Below are 16,349 nucleotides of genomic sequence, written 5' to 3'. Positions count from 1 at the left end.
ATATTTGCAGGGCTCACAGTATTCCTATGCTTAAATTACATGTTGGAAGTCATTTTTAATTGCAAAATCCTACAATTTTTCTCAAAGTATTCCACAAAACTTCCCAAAATTGAATAAAAATTGGTCACAAAATCAAGGAAATTAAGAAAAGAAAATCCAGCAGGAACTGATATCTGTCACTTATTGTAATATATTTTATCTGCGGTTCATTTAAAGGGATCCTCCACTGTTTTTACAAATGTGGCCTAAAACCTTTGAAATGTCCTTATTAGAAGATCTATGCCTAACAAAACACATTATTTGACACCATGTTGGTTTTACTAACTTTTAAAAATGGGACTACTTTACAGTTTCAGAGCCGGTGTTCCGCCATCTTGAAATCACGTGATTGATGATGTCACACAGCCCCACCGCCTATAAACATCTCATTATTGGAGTGAAGCCTTCTGCCTGCTTTTTAGGTCAAAATACCAACTTGTGCTGCTTTTGGTTGCTCTAAATAAACATGAAAAGTTAAAGATGATGATGTAAACCTCTTTTGTTTACGGAAAGATGATAAAAACAGTTGTGACCCGAAAAATAACCTGTGACCGCAGGGGGAGACAGTTCTAACTCTGTGGTTTGGTAGTAGACAATGAAGCAGAGAAGAAGAGCTCTCCTAAGAGACCTTTACTCTCCCTTAAACTGAATTTAGAGTACTGTCGCTCTAGATTATTATATAATATATAGATTATTTTTTGGATCACAACTGTTTTTAGTCTCTTTAGGTAAACTGAAGAGGTTTACATCAACATCTTTAACTTTTCCTGATTATTTAGATCAGTGGTTCCCAAACTTTTTACAGTCCTGAACCCCTTCAGACATTTAACCTGAAACCATGTACCCCCTACTCCTGCACACCTAAAAACATAATAATGTAATACAGCGTAGCCCTACAGCACAAATCTGGCCCTTTCGACCATCTAATTCGGCCTGCAGGAGAAAGTTAAAAATACAGAAAAAACATAAATTATTGTCCAGATTGCCAAAAAATTCAGTTGTAGATAAATCAGCTTGGATATCTCAGATATCTTAATACACAAATTCCATGTATATTCCACAATATCTGGAAAATTACAATTTTCCCATGCTTTTTTCCCATGACTGATGTCATTTAAAATTTTCAAAAAGGTCAATTTTCCTGGAAATATTTAACATAATTTCCACAAATTCAACAAAATTTGGTCTCAAAATTAATTCAATTTGAAAGATAAAATCCTGCAGGGACTGATATGTCACTTATTGCTTGGATATTGTTGGCGCCTTTCATACTTTACACAATGTATAAATCATACATAAAGTACAAACTTGGGTACATTAATCAATGTTTTTTAATCTCTATTCACGTACCCACCATGACAATTTGCGTACCCCTGGAGGTACCCGTAATCCACTTTGGGAACCTCATATTTAGAGCAACCAAAAGCAGCACAAGTTGTCATTCTGACCTAAAAAGCTGATAAATTATCTAAAAATTAGGCTGAATGCTTCACTCCAATAGGAAACAATAGAATGTTTACAGGCAGTGGGGCTGTGTGACATCATTAATCACATGATTTCAAGATGGCCGAACACAGGCTCTAAAACAGTAAAGTAGTTCCATTTTTAAAAGTTAATAAAACAAATATGGCGCAAAATGATACATTTTGTTAGGCATAGATCTTCCAAAACGTACATTTCAAAGGTTTTAGGCCACATTTGTAAAAAAAAAAAAAAAAAGTGGATGATCCCTTTAAGATCAAACCGGTGTTTATTTGGCCCCTGAACTAAAATGAGTTTGACACCCCTGGATTAACAAGTCAGTAAAGCTGCAAAGTGAGAATAGCATTAGTATTCTGGGGTTTCTAATGCAGTATTAGTAAAACACAGTATACTCAAATATCAGATGATTTATCTGAAAAGACACAATATGTGAGCATTGCTTCGAAAGGACTGGACACTGATTATCAGTAACAAATGACTGGAAACATGACATAAGCTCTGGCCACAAGTGAACCCCAGTGGGGGGGATTATTTACTTCAGGACGGGAAATGTGGGTTCAGATGAGTTCATGAGTGAAACTGAATCTCACCCACACTATTAGCACATCACAAAATACCTCATCCTCGTTCACCACAGATTTCACAACATGTGAGACATTCAGAGGAACTCGTTACATTCTCTCCTTAAACTGGCTCTAATGATCACAGGAAAATATACTGTATGCAAGCAGAAAAAATAGCAAAGCAAGATCATCGGAGCAAGAGTGAGTTACACGTGTTCAGCCTGAAAACAGGATCAGACCAGGGACCAGGTCAGTGTATGTTTGAATCATTGGATTTTCTGTAAGTTTCCTTTTAAAATTCATCAATTTATCAGCAAAACTTTAAAAAATGGTTGATTTTCATCTTCTGAAAACAAAAAATAAAATGTTAGAAATCAGAAAAAAAGTCAGTTTTTTTCTTCTTCAAATTGTGCGACTGTAAGTTTCTGTTTTCAAAGTAAGAGCGCGTTTGAAGACGGTGTTGTGTAACAGACATGGATCAGTACGTTGTTTTTCAAATAAAAAATAAAAAACAGTCTCAGAAAATATTGTAGAAAAACCTTTTCCACTCCCACTTTGGTGTGATGCGTGCACAGACACAGCACCGTCCTCATACATGCTCTTGCTTTGAAAAACAGCAACTTGGGTCAGTATGAAACTGGGACAGTATGAAAAAGCGCGTGAAAACTCTACTTGTAGTTTATCCCTTTTCAACCCTGATAAAGAAAAAGATCTTGATTTTAAATTTCAAAAGAGAAGTCAAATACTTAGTTTTAGATTTTTAAAGTGCAAGTACACCCTAAAACTGATTTTCTGCTGATTACATATACTATGATTAGGTTTGATGTAATGTAGTTTACTGATCCTAGTCCCACTCTTTAGTATTTAAATTGAGCGTTTTTAGTTGTAAAATGTAAGAGTGACTGCCCTATATGGGTTGAACGCCGGCTATTGTAATTTGATTTTGCTACAACTATATAAAAGATTGGAGGAGGGATTAGGATCCATTCGGAACTGTGCAGCACTGTGGGGGCGGGACTGCTGTGACTGGGCGTGTCTTAACTACTCTAGGAGCAACGCCCATAATCAAGGCATTTTTTGAATTTTTCCCCTTGTGACAGATCAGCAAAACCTTAGGGGTGAACTTAAACTTGAATTTCTTCTTCTGAATAAAAAAAAAAATCCAATGACCAAAACAAACACTGACTGAACCATTTCTCACTCTGCAGGAATCAGGTGTTTTTGGTGAAGCGGGCACAGAAAGCTGACTCTGTGAAAGTCAAACGTGCACACATTTCATTTAAAACTCTACAACAAACTACGACTAAAACATTTCAGCGTGAAAACAGCGGCACAAGTTTCTGAAGCAGAGAATGACACCATTCACATTCCCGGCTTCACAACCAGGCTGGAGAATTATTTCTCCAACTGTGCGTGTTAAGCATTGCTGCGAGGATGATGAAGATGACGACAGGTGTCGGACTGGCTCATGCAGCAGAGAGCGCGGCAGGGCAAAAACAACGTGAGGAGAGCTTCAGGAGAGTTTGTGGTGGTCCTGAAAGCTGTTGATACTCAACCTTTTGGGCAGTGTCGTCCTTTAACCACGACTGGGTGGATGGAAATGAGGGGAGGGAGGAAGAAGTGGTCACAAAAACGCCTCTTTCTGTCTAAAGACAGGGGTTAAATCACATTTTCAGGACACAATTTCTTTAACTGTGAAAGTTCTCTTTAAAACGGTACAAGATAAGAACGGAGATCACTTTGTAATGTTTCTATAAGAAACATCCTCCTACGTTTACCTCATTGTAGATCAATGCAATATAGATCATTTCATATCACAGCAAAAGATGGTTTTATGGATCTCTAATATTTTCCCCAGAGATTCATTTCCCTTTCTGAACAATAAACATGATGATGTCTATGATATATATTAATACAAATGTAAGTAATTATGAAAAATAAATCTTATTTTCTCAAAGTATTACATTACATTACATAGGGGTCATTCCATGTCATTTCACAAATGGTCCATGCACTAGGGTCTCAAAAAATTCTGAAATTTTTACCAATTGTTCCGTGATTATTCAATAGGTACAGTGTAAATTTTTAGTTTGATCAGAAGAAAACCTTTTGAGATAAGGTCAATTTAGTGAGGGGAGTATGTGTTGAATTTCGTTTGTTCTATTTTTCAGCTTTCAATATCTAAGGAACTACAATACTACATGATATAGCAAACTGAAATTTGGTACAATAATACCGCTCCACCTACTCTCTCAGATTAAATAAAATGATCTGCTATACATCCTATCTGGTGGACATGCCAGCCCCTCAAAATTGGAAAAAAGTTTGTCTGGGTTTGGATCTGGAACATGTTTGGTCCTTCAGTAAACAACTTTACATATGCCTCAGCTCCCTGTAATTAGATCAGCTTTGAGCTATGCACATAGACTGTTCACAGCAATAATGATTACATGATCACATTTATGCAGTGCTTCTTGGGTGACAGTCTCTTAATATCCAAAGAAATACTTTTTTTTTACTATTTTCATTGGCCATAACTGCATGTGGGATTGTAAGAAAAAAAAAAAAATCTGATTTCTGTTTTAATTTATACTATAAAGGTTACTCTTTTATTAAATACCATTTATATTTTGGACCTCAATTTTGGGGTTATTTCACCACAATATTGAAAATTCTTTACATTGTAGCTTGCCTATGTATATACAATAAACTTTTTTCCAATTTTGAGGGGCTGGCATGTCCACCAGATAGGATGTATAGCAGAACCTTTTGTTTTAATTCTGAGAGAGTAGGTGGAGCTGTGTTACTATACTAAATTTCAGTTTCCTACATTACGTAGTTCCTGAGATATTGAAAGCTGAAAATGGAAGAAAAATACAGACGCACAAATATCGACACATACCCTCCTCACTAAATTGGCCATATCAAAAAAAATGTTCATCTGATCAAACTAAAAAAAAGTGTGCCTTTTGATTTATTACGGAACAATTGGTAAAAATGTCAGAATGTTTTGAGAAATTTTGTTGAAAGGACATGGAATCACCCACAGGTGAAGATATTAATCAGGAACAACCAAAATAGTTGAGATAAATGTATGTGTAAAGGTGTCATGCATTACAAAAACACAATTAAAATATTTTCAAAAGGCCATTTTAATACTTCATTTAGAATATAAGAAACACTACAACCCTTTAAACATCAGCATTGGAACAGCTGCGGGTTTTTTGGCACCATTTCTGATAACAAACAACAAATATATGGATATTAAGATTGAACAGCCTCTGAGTGAAGAAATGGGATGTAATTGGGTGTGTTTAGAATGTTTAGGGCTTTGTGAGGTTCATGATGCAGCAGAAAAATCCCAGTAGAGCAGTGGTTCTCAACCTTTTAAGCCCGCAACCCCCAAAATAAAGGTTCCAGAGACCGGGGACCCCCACTGTACCTGAAGTTGGTTGAACACAGACATGAACATTGAAGAACAGTCATGTGGAGACAGGGCAATCTATAAGGGGGATAAAGGGGAGAGATTTATGGGGCCTATTCATAAAGTCAACAAAATGATGGTCCATTGTTCTATGAATCTGTGATAACCACATTTATTTATTTATCTGAATAATGTCCACTGTTATACAGGAAGTTTATTATTATTTGTGCCATAGTACATAGTCATCCTAAAGATGTTTTAATCTGAAATAAAATAGGTTAAAAGTGACTAAAAATGGTGGCAAAGGTGGAAAAATGGGATTTTAAAACACATAAATTGGTGAAAAGTTACAAATTAGAGTGGCCAAAAACAGACAGAAAAAGTGGTAAAAAGGGTTTAAAGTGTCAATATTGGAACAATTAGTTTAAATTGGCAAATAATGGGCATGACACATCTTGAATGTGGTTAAATTGGCAAAAAACAAGCAAGAAATATTGTGAAAAGAGGTTAAAAATGACAATAATGGGTCAACATTGTGCAACATTAGGTGGGAAAAGTGATGGAAAGGATTGATAAGTGTTGATAATGTCTTACAAGTGGAAAAATGTGCAGAAAAGGAATTGAAATTTGATGAAGTGCAGAAATGAATGATGGAAAATAATGCAATAAAATGAGCAAAAATAAGTCAAGAAAATGTGATAAAAATAGGTTAAAATATATTAAGTTTGGTGTAGTTGCAGAAAAAGGGTAAAAATAAGCAAAAATGAGCTCAAATTGTTAATATTTCTAGTTTCTTGAAGGCATCTGGCAACACCCTCCCAGTGTCTCGCGACTTCAAGGTTGAGAACCACTAAAGTAGAGAAGGGTTAAGCAGATGAATGCAGACAGGCTGAGAAGGGAAAGTGTTAGAAAGCAGCGGGTGAACGGGAACCAGCGAGGAGGACAAGCAGGGAACAGGTCTTACTTACATGAGGTGGGAAGGGTTGCAGGGTGGGGACGCCCTCCTCTGGGTAGGGACTTTCCCCTTTTGAGAGGAAGGGCTTCAGGCCCGAGCCGGTCTCGTACATAGACGTGGGCCGACTGGCCCGCGCAGACTGTCGGCGTTTCAGGGCTGAGGGACTGGAGGGGTCGGGGTGATCTGTACCGCTGGGGGTGTGATAGATATTGGTTGTGACCTGCCGCCTGAGAGACGTGTTCTCGCTTTGCAGAGATTGCAGCTGGAAGAGACGTTCAGCAACACACTAAGAGGAGCTCTCAGCAAAGCAAGCAATGGTTCCCTACTCTCATCTACTCCTCACATCTCAAAGCTCGAGATAAAGCTGCATCGGTGATGATACAAACGGTTACACTTACAAAAAAACAGCTGCCATATAACCTATATTAGTATCTCATGATACAGATTTTATACAGACAAAAAGCAAGACCTATTTGGGCTACAATTGATGATGGTCGTCAGTGCCCAATCCTTTCACGGGACGGATCCTTTCACATCCTTTCAACGCATGTGCGTAGACTATGTCACTTCCTTCACTCGCAATCTTTACGACAGAGCTGCTGGGATGTGATTTTGGATTTAAACCGACCATACGACATTTGTTAAATATTTTGATAGTATTAATGTAAATAAGTGACTGTTTTGTGATGTTTTTAATTGTTAATTAAAAAAAAAACACAATAAGACGACATTTGTTAAATATATTAATAGTACACATGTAAAAAAACCACCGCAAGATGATATATACAAAAATGAATCAAAACACAATACACAACATTAACAATCAAATACTAAACAGAAAATTAAAAAAAAAAAAAAAAAAAAATCGGAATTCACTCAAAACATACATTTCTAATTTTTTTTTTAAATAGGCGGGTTTCAACCGTTTACAGTAAATAGTAAACAAACAGCCGTAAAAAAGGCCGACCGGATGGAGACACGTTTCGCGCATGCGTTAAAAGGACCTGAAAAGATCAGGCGTGTGAAAGGATTGAGCACTGAATTCACAGGAGCAGCAGAACTTTGTCAATGCAAAAAGTGAAATCTTAATAAAATGAAATATCTTAAATTACAGCAATAAATGCACGACAAGATGTTTCTTCTTACCAGTTAGTGTTTGCCAAAGATAATTTTACTTACTAAATACTTACTTCTTTTTGTTTTATACAAATATACGCATTAGGGTCATATTAAATGTATTTAAAAATCTGGGCACTAAGAGATTAAAGTTGTATCATTTCGAGAATAAAGTTGTAATTTTATGAGAATAAAGTCGCATTATAATAAAAATGGTATTTTATGAGATTAATGTCCCAATATTTTAAGATCAAAGTCACAATATTTTGAGATTAAAGTCTCGATTGAAATACAAACAGGATATTGTCTGTGTGATCCTGTAGTGATCAGATGTCTTTTTATTTTGATGTGGCCCTAATACGCCGTCATAGTTTTAAAACATCTAAGTAAGCCAAATGTTCTGATGTTATGTTTGCAGATATTTGTGTTAATCACTTTTGCCAAGGAGCTAATATTATCACCGGCGTGTGATTATTTGTTTATTTGTCTTTTAGCAGGATTACGTGATAAGGACTTAACAGATTTTAACCAAAGATAGAGTTTACAACGTGGAAAATTTGATTACATTTTAGAGTGGATCCGGATCAACAAACTGATACTGAATCAGTCTCAAAAATCCCTATCGCTCATCATTGAGTCAAATTTTAACTTTATGGAATTTGACTAAGTTATGTCAGGTTGCTTCCTCAGTTCCTTCTCAAAGTTTCATACACATGAAATCTAATTTGCACATTTCATGGCAATTTGTCTTTAAAAAAAAATTACATTTTAAATATGGTCATTAATGGAGATAAAAAAATATTCTGAGCCTTTAAAGCAGGAGTGTCAAACTCATTTTAGTTCAGGGGCCAAATATGGAGCAGCTTAAGTGGGTTGCAGAATTTAGGTAGGAAAATTAATAATTTAATCATTATTGTGTTCTAGTGTTTGCACTTCCACGTATAAATAAATTATAAAATATGTACGGCACTAATATATATTTATATTTATGAATTTACATTAAATTTATTTGATTTTGTGACCCATTTTTATGTAATTTGGTGGTATAATTTGAAGAAAATTGCAGAATTTGGGAAAAATTGAGCATTCTTTTAACAACAAGATTGAAAATGACTTCCATCATGTGATATAAGCGTGGGAAAAATGTGAACCCTGCTAATATTGTGGCGTTTCATTACATTTGTGTATTATTTTGGAGATATCTAGCATATGTACAACTGAATTAGTTGGTCATTTACACAATGATTCATGGTTTCTCTGACTTTTTTTGCTTTCTGCTGTGGGCCGAATTGGATGCTCTAAAATGCCAGATTTGGTACCCGGTCCTTGAGTTTGACACGTATGCTTTAAAGTGTGAATGATAATGGCTCCATGATCAGGATCACTAATACAGATAACTGACAATATCTGGCAAAAAAGAGATTTTGCACTTGGCAAAGGTTTGTGCTCTGAGTGCTCCTGTTTTAAGTTTATGTCCCAGATTTTACGTAAAGTTTGTGTTCGAATTCGAATTCAGCCATTTGCCTCAAACACTTTAAATAGGTCACAAATGTATTTCCTTAAAACATGGAAAAAGCCATTCAACCATTTAGAATGTAATTACGGAGCTAGGCTTCACAAACTTTCAAATTTCTGTGTTCAGGATTTAATGGGCGGGTCAGAAATCATATCCGTGTTACATAACGGAGCCATCATTAGCATAAACCTGACCCTGCTGCTAATGCATACCAAACTTCCGCAGTCTCCAACGAGCGCAATTTGGCCCCTAGCCAAAAAACAAACCACATATTCGGACTTGGGGAAATGAAACGCATCCGCTGGTGCCACATTTTCAATGAAATTAGCACTTTTTTTGCACCGCGATTTTGTTTTTCGCCTCTGGTGGGCGGAGTTCTGACTCTACTCAGGAGAGATGAGGCAGCGCAAACCTTTCCGCTGACACCTCGTTTGGCATGATCCGAGCATTTTTTTCCTACATTTTTTGGTCGTTCACACTGCTCTCTCCCGTAGGGTTAATACACGGAGGCGGCGCTATTCCCGCACGTGGGCGTGGTTCCAGCGCCTTGAACTGACACGCCCTCAGCGTTTCAGAGCAGAGAGAAGGGCTCGTTTTTCCATGATTTTGAGACCTAATTTTATATACATAGCAATTTTTTTCATCATGTTTCTGTGGTGTGACAAACTCATAATACAAATTAATTTCTGCTTTACACGGACTTTAAAATAAACAGAATTATCTGCACACAGAAAAGGAAAAAGTGGCTTCTCAAGATTTCTTAAAAAACACTAAAAAGATCTTGAAGTAAAATAAACAAACTGGTAAGAAGAAATATCTTATCGGGGGAAAATAAGCATGTATTGCCTTAATTTAAGATATTTAAGTTTATGCAAATTTCACTTTTTTTAGCAGTGTTGTTTGTAAGAGTGCAAAGCAAGTGATAGCCAAGGTAAGCAGTGCAGGAACAGCTGGAGTTAAAGCTGTAGAACGGTTGGGGAGACGATCAAGAACCAACAAAACAAAACAGACACTTGCCTTTAATACAATATTAATTATGTATATTTACTGTAGAAATGAATGTGTTTGGTAAGAAATGAGCTTAAATGAGGTACATATTAAATATTTGAGGTATTTTTCCCCATTATTGATTTTTACATAACTTTTTTAGTTTGACGTGTCCCATTAGATTTATTAATTTTTCTTTTAATCATTAGTTTAAAGGGTTAAATAGTGTTTAACTATTGCTCACTGAAAACACTACAATTAATCTGAATACGGTCTGTGTTTATGATCTGTTACACTAAAACAGTAAGACGTGACTCTTTACAACTGTGGAGATAATAGAAAATAATAAAATAATAATACACATAGCAGGAATCAAAGCAGTAACTCTGCCATCATGGTTGACTTTAACCACCAGGGTTAGGGTTGCAAAGGGGTGGAAAATTTACACTACATTTCCACGGAAACTTAAGATCGGGAATTTGGGGAATATTCAAAAATAGAAACTTTTCATGGGAATTATTTATTGGACTTAAATGTGAATTTGGAGTCATTTTAAATAACTGTATCATATCCAAAAATAAATATCCTCTGCAAAAATAACATTTTAACAGATTTATTTGTAAGTAAAACTTTTCAATTACTCAGGTTTTGTAAGCATCTTGTTTTTAAGACTTGTAGAAAGTATTTACAATCTTAAACATTAAAAATTTGATGATTTCTACTCAATACCTTCATAAATGAAAATCCTAGTGGCAAAAACAGCAGCAACCAAAAACTGCTCTTCAAGCTCAGTGCAGTGCAGTGTTTGTTAGAATTTATTAAATTAAATTCTGAAATTATCTGATTGAATAATCAGTTTTAAATTTTTTTCACAAAAATGTAATTTTTTTTCACAAAAATGTACATTTTTTTCACAAAAATGTAAATTTTTTTCACAAAAATGTAAATGTTTTCACAAAAACACATTTTTCCAGTAGTCGTTGAGCCATATACTGTATGTACAAACTATCCCTTTTATTTCCTTTCCTGACAAATGGATGACTAAGTGTATGTTGTTGTTGTTTTGTTAAGTCCACAAATCTTCATATAAACGAAGTAAAAATAAATAATTAAATAAAATGCATCACTTTTTTCTACAAAAACGTCAATTTTGAGTCAATTATTACTCATCTGACTGACCCCTTTATTTGAAAATTAAATGGGGGCGTGGCATGTGCATATGATTGACGAATAGCAGCGATATTCTCAAGTGTAATTGCATGAGATCTGATTGTTTAATTCAAGACAACGTTCAAATATATTTAACATCCCTGTTAAGGACCAACCTTCAATTCAATAAGTTTCCAACTTAAAATTCCTGGAATTTTGCAACCCTACCAACCACATTAAATGAATACCAGCCATTCAGTGAAACAAGGGCAAAGGGTTCATTTTCCTCATGTAAAGTTCCTCATTTGAAAAACACAAACCTATTTGCACGTAATGAAATGAGGTCATCAAATATCTGCACTGCAACCTATAATGTCCCATGCATTGAACACAGCACACGTACAATAAGTTAGCATTATAAGAGGATTAACAACCAACCACACATGCTACTACGTTACTATGTAAACGTGCTATTAGTAATAATCAGTGATGCAATTTTAAAGGTGGAGTCCCCAATGGTGTTCACAAACACTTTGAAATAATCTGTCCATCCTGAGAGTAATCAATACATTTTGTGCTCAGAAAAAGGAAACTTCTGCAGTCGCTACAATCCTGTAAAACCTCTGACCAATCCCTGCCATTCGGTCCAAATGGAAATAACCAATCAGATTCCCTCACAACTTGTCCTGTCCACACCGCCCCTCTGTCCCTCCCTTCTCTTGCTCCACACTAGTCACGTGACACCGTTTCCGCCAGGATTGAGGTCAATTATAATTTGAATCGCATAATTGATAATTAATTACAATGACGTAATTATAATTATAATTGTAATTGGCATTAACATTCTATAGAAACTGTCTATTACAATTAAATTAAACACAAGACTGGGGAACCATGTTACAGTTCTATGACTTACACGTATGTAGTTAATAAAATATGTTTCACTATCTATCAGAAATTCAAATCTAGGGGTATACAGACACAAATAAGCCTCAAACGCACACACCCAAAATATTAAAACTAATATTTTCATTGATTTTGAAGCCTAAGAAGGTAACCAAGAGATGAAAAACAAATTAGATGATAGATATATTTATTGTGTATTTTACAGCTGATTCAAGACATGGGTGAAAACTGACCTGTTATCATAATAGATGCTAACAGAAAGCTAACACAAGCTTATTTAATAAAGGCTCAGTAATTGTGATTAATTGTTATTGAACTTTAGTAATTCAGAGCGTGATTGTAATCAACGTGCAGGGGGAAAATAATATCAGCAAGTTTAATTATGATGGGAAAAAATGCAGGTCACCATAATCGTAATTGAGTTATAATTGAACATGGATAGTTGAAGACCTAATTGTAATTGAATGAGGTTAATGTTGCTTCTTTCTGTTGGACAGCATACTATTTGTTTTGCTTTAGGGAGATTTTCATATCAGATGCACGTTCAATCTCGTGGGGGCGTGGCTTTGGACGGAGCACCAGCGGGAGACTATGGGAGGGCGCGGAGCTTAGAGGAAGTCTCGCTAGCTTTCCAAGATTGCGGACTCCTTTAGGTGCCCTAAAAGAAAGAATTAACTAAAAAACACTTTTTAGGAAGTTGAATACATTACACAAAAACATATTTATGAAACATATAACCACAGTTACATTTAAGCACCGACTCTTAATACATCTTCCCAAACAGGTGGTGGACCTGCACCGCCTTTCTGCTCTGGTAGTTCAGCGTTAAGCTAGAGTCCACAGGCCCCCCCACAGAGAGCCACCACACTGGCTGCGGAGCCCCGCCCCTCGCCCCGTCCCCCACCAGTGCAGCCCTTGGTGTTAGTGATGGTATATTAGCGGATGGTGGTGGATACCTTTTTCTGCATCAGCCTCAGCTCGTCGCTCAGGTTGTTGTTGGCTTTCATGAGCTGCAGGATCTTTGTTTCAGACGCGCTCAGTGCGTTTTTCACCTCCATGTATTCCTGCATCGTGATTGGACCGTCGGAGAGGTCGGAGTCAAGGCTCTGCCGGAGGAAAGGTTCAAGAACAAAGTCATAAAGCAGGGGTGTCAAACACATTTTAGTTCAAGGGCCACATAGGACCCCAACTGACCTCAAGTTGGCCGGACAAAAAAAAACCGTTATGCTTTTGTGAAAGAAAAAGCACAAAATCAAACAAAATCCTGAATTTTGTCATATTAAGTTGCAAATTTCCAGAAAATCAGAAAATTTGCAACTTAATATGACAAAATTCTGTGGGATATAGTTTGCGAGAATTTTCCAGGTTTTTGAAAATAATCACGATTTAATATTACTTTGAATAATGTAGTATTTTATCTTCAACTAAAATGGTAATTTACAAAAAGTCAAATTTTTTGCATTTTTTTCTAAACAAAATGTTTTAGAAATAAGAAATGTTCAGAAATAAGAGAAAGGGGGTACTTGAGCCAAAAAAAAGTTTAGAACCACTGATTTAGAGGAGTGTTTCTCAAATGGGGGTACGTCACAACTTGAGAGAGAGAAATTGGAAAATTAATAAATGAAAGCATTAAAAATATGGGTTTTTTCAATGTTTATTTTTAGTTAACATTTAGTTAATTATTACCAGCAACTCACAAAACAACACACAAAATAAGAGAAAAATATACTGAATAATAAAAAGATTAGACAAGTAATAACAAAATACACAAAATTACACCAAAAACACACACACCAAGAGAGAAAAATACTTACCATTACCAGTAACACAAAAAAACGACAACAATGACACACTAAATGAGAGACAAACTATAAAATACACAAAAATACCAGGGACAACAGACAAAAACAACATTAGAAACAACTAAAAACACACATACACAGAGAATAGTTTAAATACCAACAAGACACAAAAACACATAAAATCAGAGAAAAATATACTGAATAATAAAACGAACAGACAAACAACAACAAAATACACAAAATGACACCAAAAACACAAAAAATTATGATAGAAATGCCTAGTCTTGGTCCCACATCAGGAGGGAGATGATTTGAAATGATAAAAACTATGGAAATAATCCATTCAGGAGGCACTAAATACTGTTTCATTCCACTTATTTACAATGGGATTTTTTAAAACGTGTGTTATCATTCATTCATTCCATCATTGTGCTCTATAAATGATTTTTCATAGAATTCTGAGCAAAATATTGTAGTCGGACATAAGGGGACACTTGGTTTCAGAAATGACAGAAAGGGTTATTGGGCCAAACAGTTTAGAAGCACTGGTTTGGAAGCTGATATCCACCTACCTTGGTCCTGTCTCCTTTGCTGGAGAGAAGCTCCTGATCCGTGTCCTCGTCAGACGCCACGCTGTCATAATCAGGCTGGTCATTGTCCTGACTGTCACTGCCATGTCTGACCGCCAGATTCTTCACAACATTGTCTGGAATGAAGAACGCCAGCAGGGCAAAGTAGTTGATGTACAACTGCATTCTATGACTGGTCGTTGTTAGTGCAGCATTAACCGGGTAAGCCTACCTATAGGACTGGATATTAAACTCCCTTGTTGTCTTCTCTTAGCATCACTCAGTATATCGATCACCAGAGTAGCAAATTCATGAGCGTTAAATCTTGCCAGTTTTTGTCGCCCCTGAATTGGAAAAAAAAGAAAAAAGAAAAAAGAAAAAAAAAACGTAAATGATGAATCCCTCAGAGCTGGACAAGCATCTGTACGTGTAAAAGGCCTGCCTGGTTTCGTGTTGAAGAATATTCCGGATTCACAGGAAGGAAAGGAACAACGGTCGTTTCTGTCACCAGAGTGCTGTGATTCTGTGTGGCCAACCACACTGAAAATAATCAGATCAGCATTAGATTAAATTTGCACATTTGTTGTTTTTTTTTATGCAGTTTTTTTTTTAAATTTATTTTATTTATTTAATTCTTATTCATTATAATTTATGTATGTCCAAAAGTCATATATTTGCACCATGATCCTATGTTTGTATTTTTTTGTTTGTTATTACTGTCTGCTATTTTGCTGTGTTGCTGCAATGTGTGAATTTCCCCTCTGGGGATCAATAAAGGTCTGTTCTATTCTATTCTATCGATGGCATTTATGAAAAGGGTGTAACTTTAAGGTTTAAAAACAGAACGTTACAATAAATAAATCTAGCTTTTTGTGTCCACATCTGCAAAATGTCACAAATAGTGAAAACAATGGAGGTTTTTAAATAAAATATTTTTCACTGATTTCACCTTACACTAGTGCAGAGATGGGAAACTTTAATCAAAAATGTGATCCAAGGACCATAATATCAAAGTTTAGGTCGGCATTCAGAATAAAGACCAATCTGAGCATCAATACAGGAAGTTTCCGTGTTTTTTTTTTTTGGTCTTTTTTTTTGTCATTTTGTATTTTTTTCTATTGTTTTTCATATTACTATTTGATTTTGCGTGCGTGTGTGTGTGTGTGTGTGTGTGTGTGTGTGTTTGGAATCATTGTGCATTTTTCTTATTCTTTTGTGTGTTTTTGGAGTTATTCTTTACATTTTTCTTTCATTTTGTTTGAGTTTATTGTGGTTTTAGAAGTCAATTATTGCCTTTGTGGTTTTTGTTTTGTATATTATTTTTCTGTTGTTTTGTATATTGTTTTTTTATTGTAAATGGTAAATGGTAAATGGACTAGATTTATATAGCGCTTTATCCCCACACTGAAGCAGTCTCAAAGCGCTTTACATATCAGCTCATTCACCCAATCACTCTCACATTCACACACCAGTGGGACAGGACTGCCATGCAAGGCGCTAGTCGACCACTGGGAGCAACTTAGGGTTCAGTGTCTTGCCCAAGGACACTTCGACACATAGTCAGGTACTGGGATCGAACCCCCCAACCTCTCGAACCCCAACCTCTCGATCAGAAGACGACCCACTACCACCTGAGCCACGGTCGCCCTGTGTGTTGTGTGTGTTTGTTTTCTGTGTTTCTGAAATCAGTTTGTGTATTTTTTCCATGGTTTTATATGTTTTTTGATTAATTTTTTTGCATTTACCTTGAGGGCCTCAAAATATTAAACTGAGGGCCGCCAGTTGCTCATGTCTGTACCATCTGTTGTTTTTGGAATCACTTTGTGCATTTTTCTTGTCCT

The 16,349-nt window shown here is 35.9% G+C and overlaps 1 protein-coding gene and 1 long non-coding RNA gene across 11 annotated transcripts in view; one reads left to right on the top strand and one right to left on the bottom strand.

The window, feature by feature from the left end:
- Positions 1-16,349, bottom strand: part of git2a (G protein-coupled receptor kinase interacting ArfGAP 2a) — a 50,807-nt gene that overhangs the window by 10,542 nt on the left and 23,916 nt on the right. For 4 of the 10 annotated variants that reach the window (XM_028456738.1, XM_028456742.1, XM_028456739.1 and 1 more), the window contains 6 exons: positions 14,951-15,048; positions 14,741-14,852; positions 14,512-14,645; positions 13,094-13,243; positions 6,477-6,725; positions 3,641-3,730 (listed from right to left, as the gene is read on the bottom strand). In XM_028456738.1, the coding sequence (XP_028312539.1) occupies positions 3,641-3,730; positions 6,477-6,725; positions 13,094-13,243; positions 14,512-14,645; positions 14,741-14,852; positions 14,951-15,048 (833 nt within the window). The remainder of the gene's footprint in view (positions 1-3,640; positions 3,731-6,476; positions 6,726-13,093; positions 13,244-14,511; positions 14,646-14,740; positions 14,853-14,950; positions 15,049-16,349) is intronic. The other 6 variants (XM_028456741.1, XM_028456743.1, XM_028456744.1 and 3 more) reach the window with 4 other exon arrangements.
- On the top strand, positions 2,137-6,977 carry LOC114469333 (uncharacterized). Its single transcript, XR_003674760.1, has 3 exons — positions 2,137-2,333; positions 3,293-3,585; positions 6,717-6,977. It is a non-coding gene; the product is annotated as an uncharacterized LOC114469333 (long non-coding RNA).

The sequence above is a fragment of the Gouania willdenowi genome, chromosome 9 (assembly GCF_900634775.1).
Source record: "Gouania willdenowi chromosome 9, fGouWil2.1, whole genome shotgun sequence".
Lineage (NCBI taxonomy): Eukaryota > Metazoa > Chordata > Actinopteri > Blenniiformes > Gobiesocidae > Gouania > Gouania willdenowi.
Note: the sequence above shows the minus strand (reverse complement) of the source record. Positions and strands in the feature narration are given on the sequence as shown.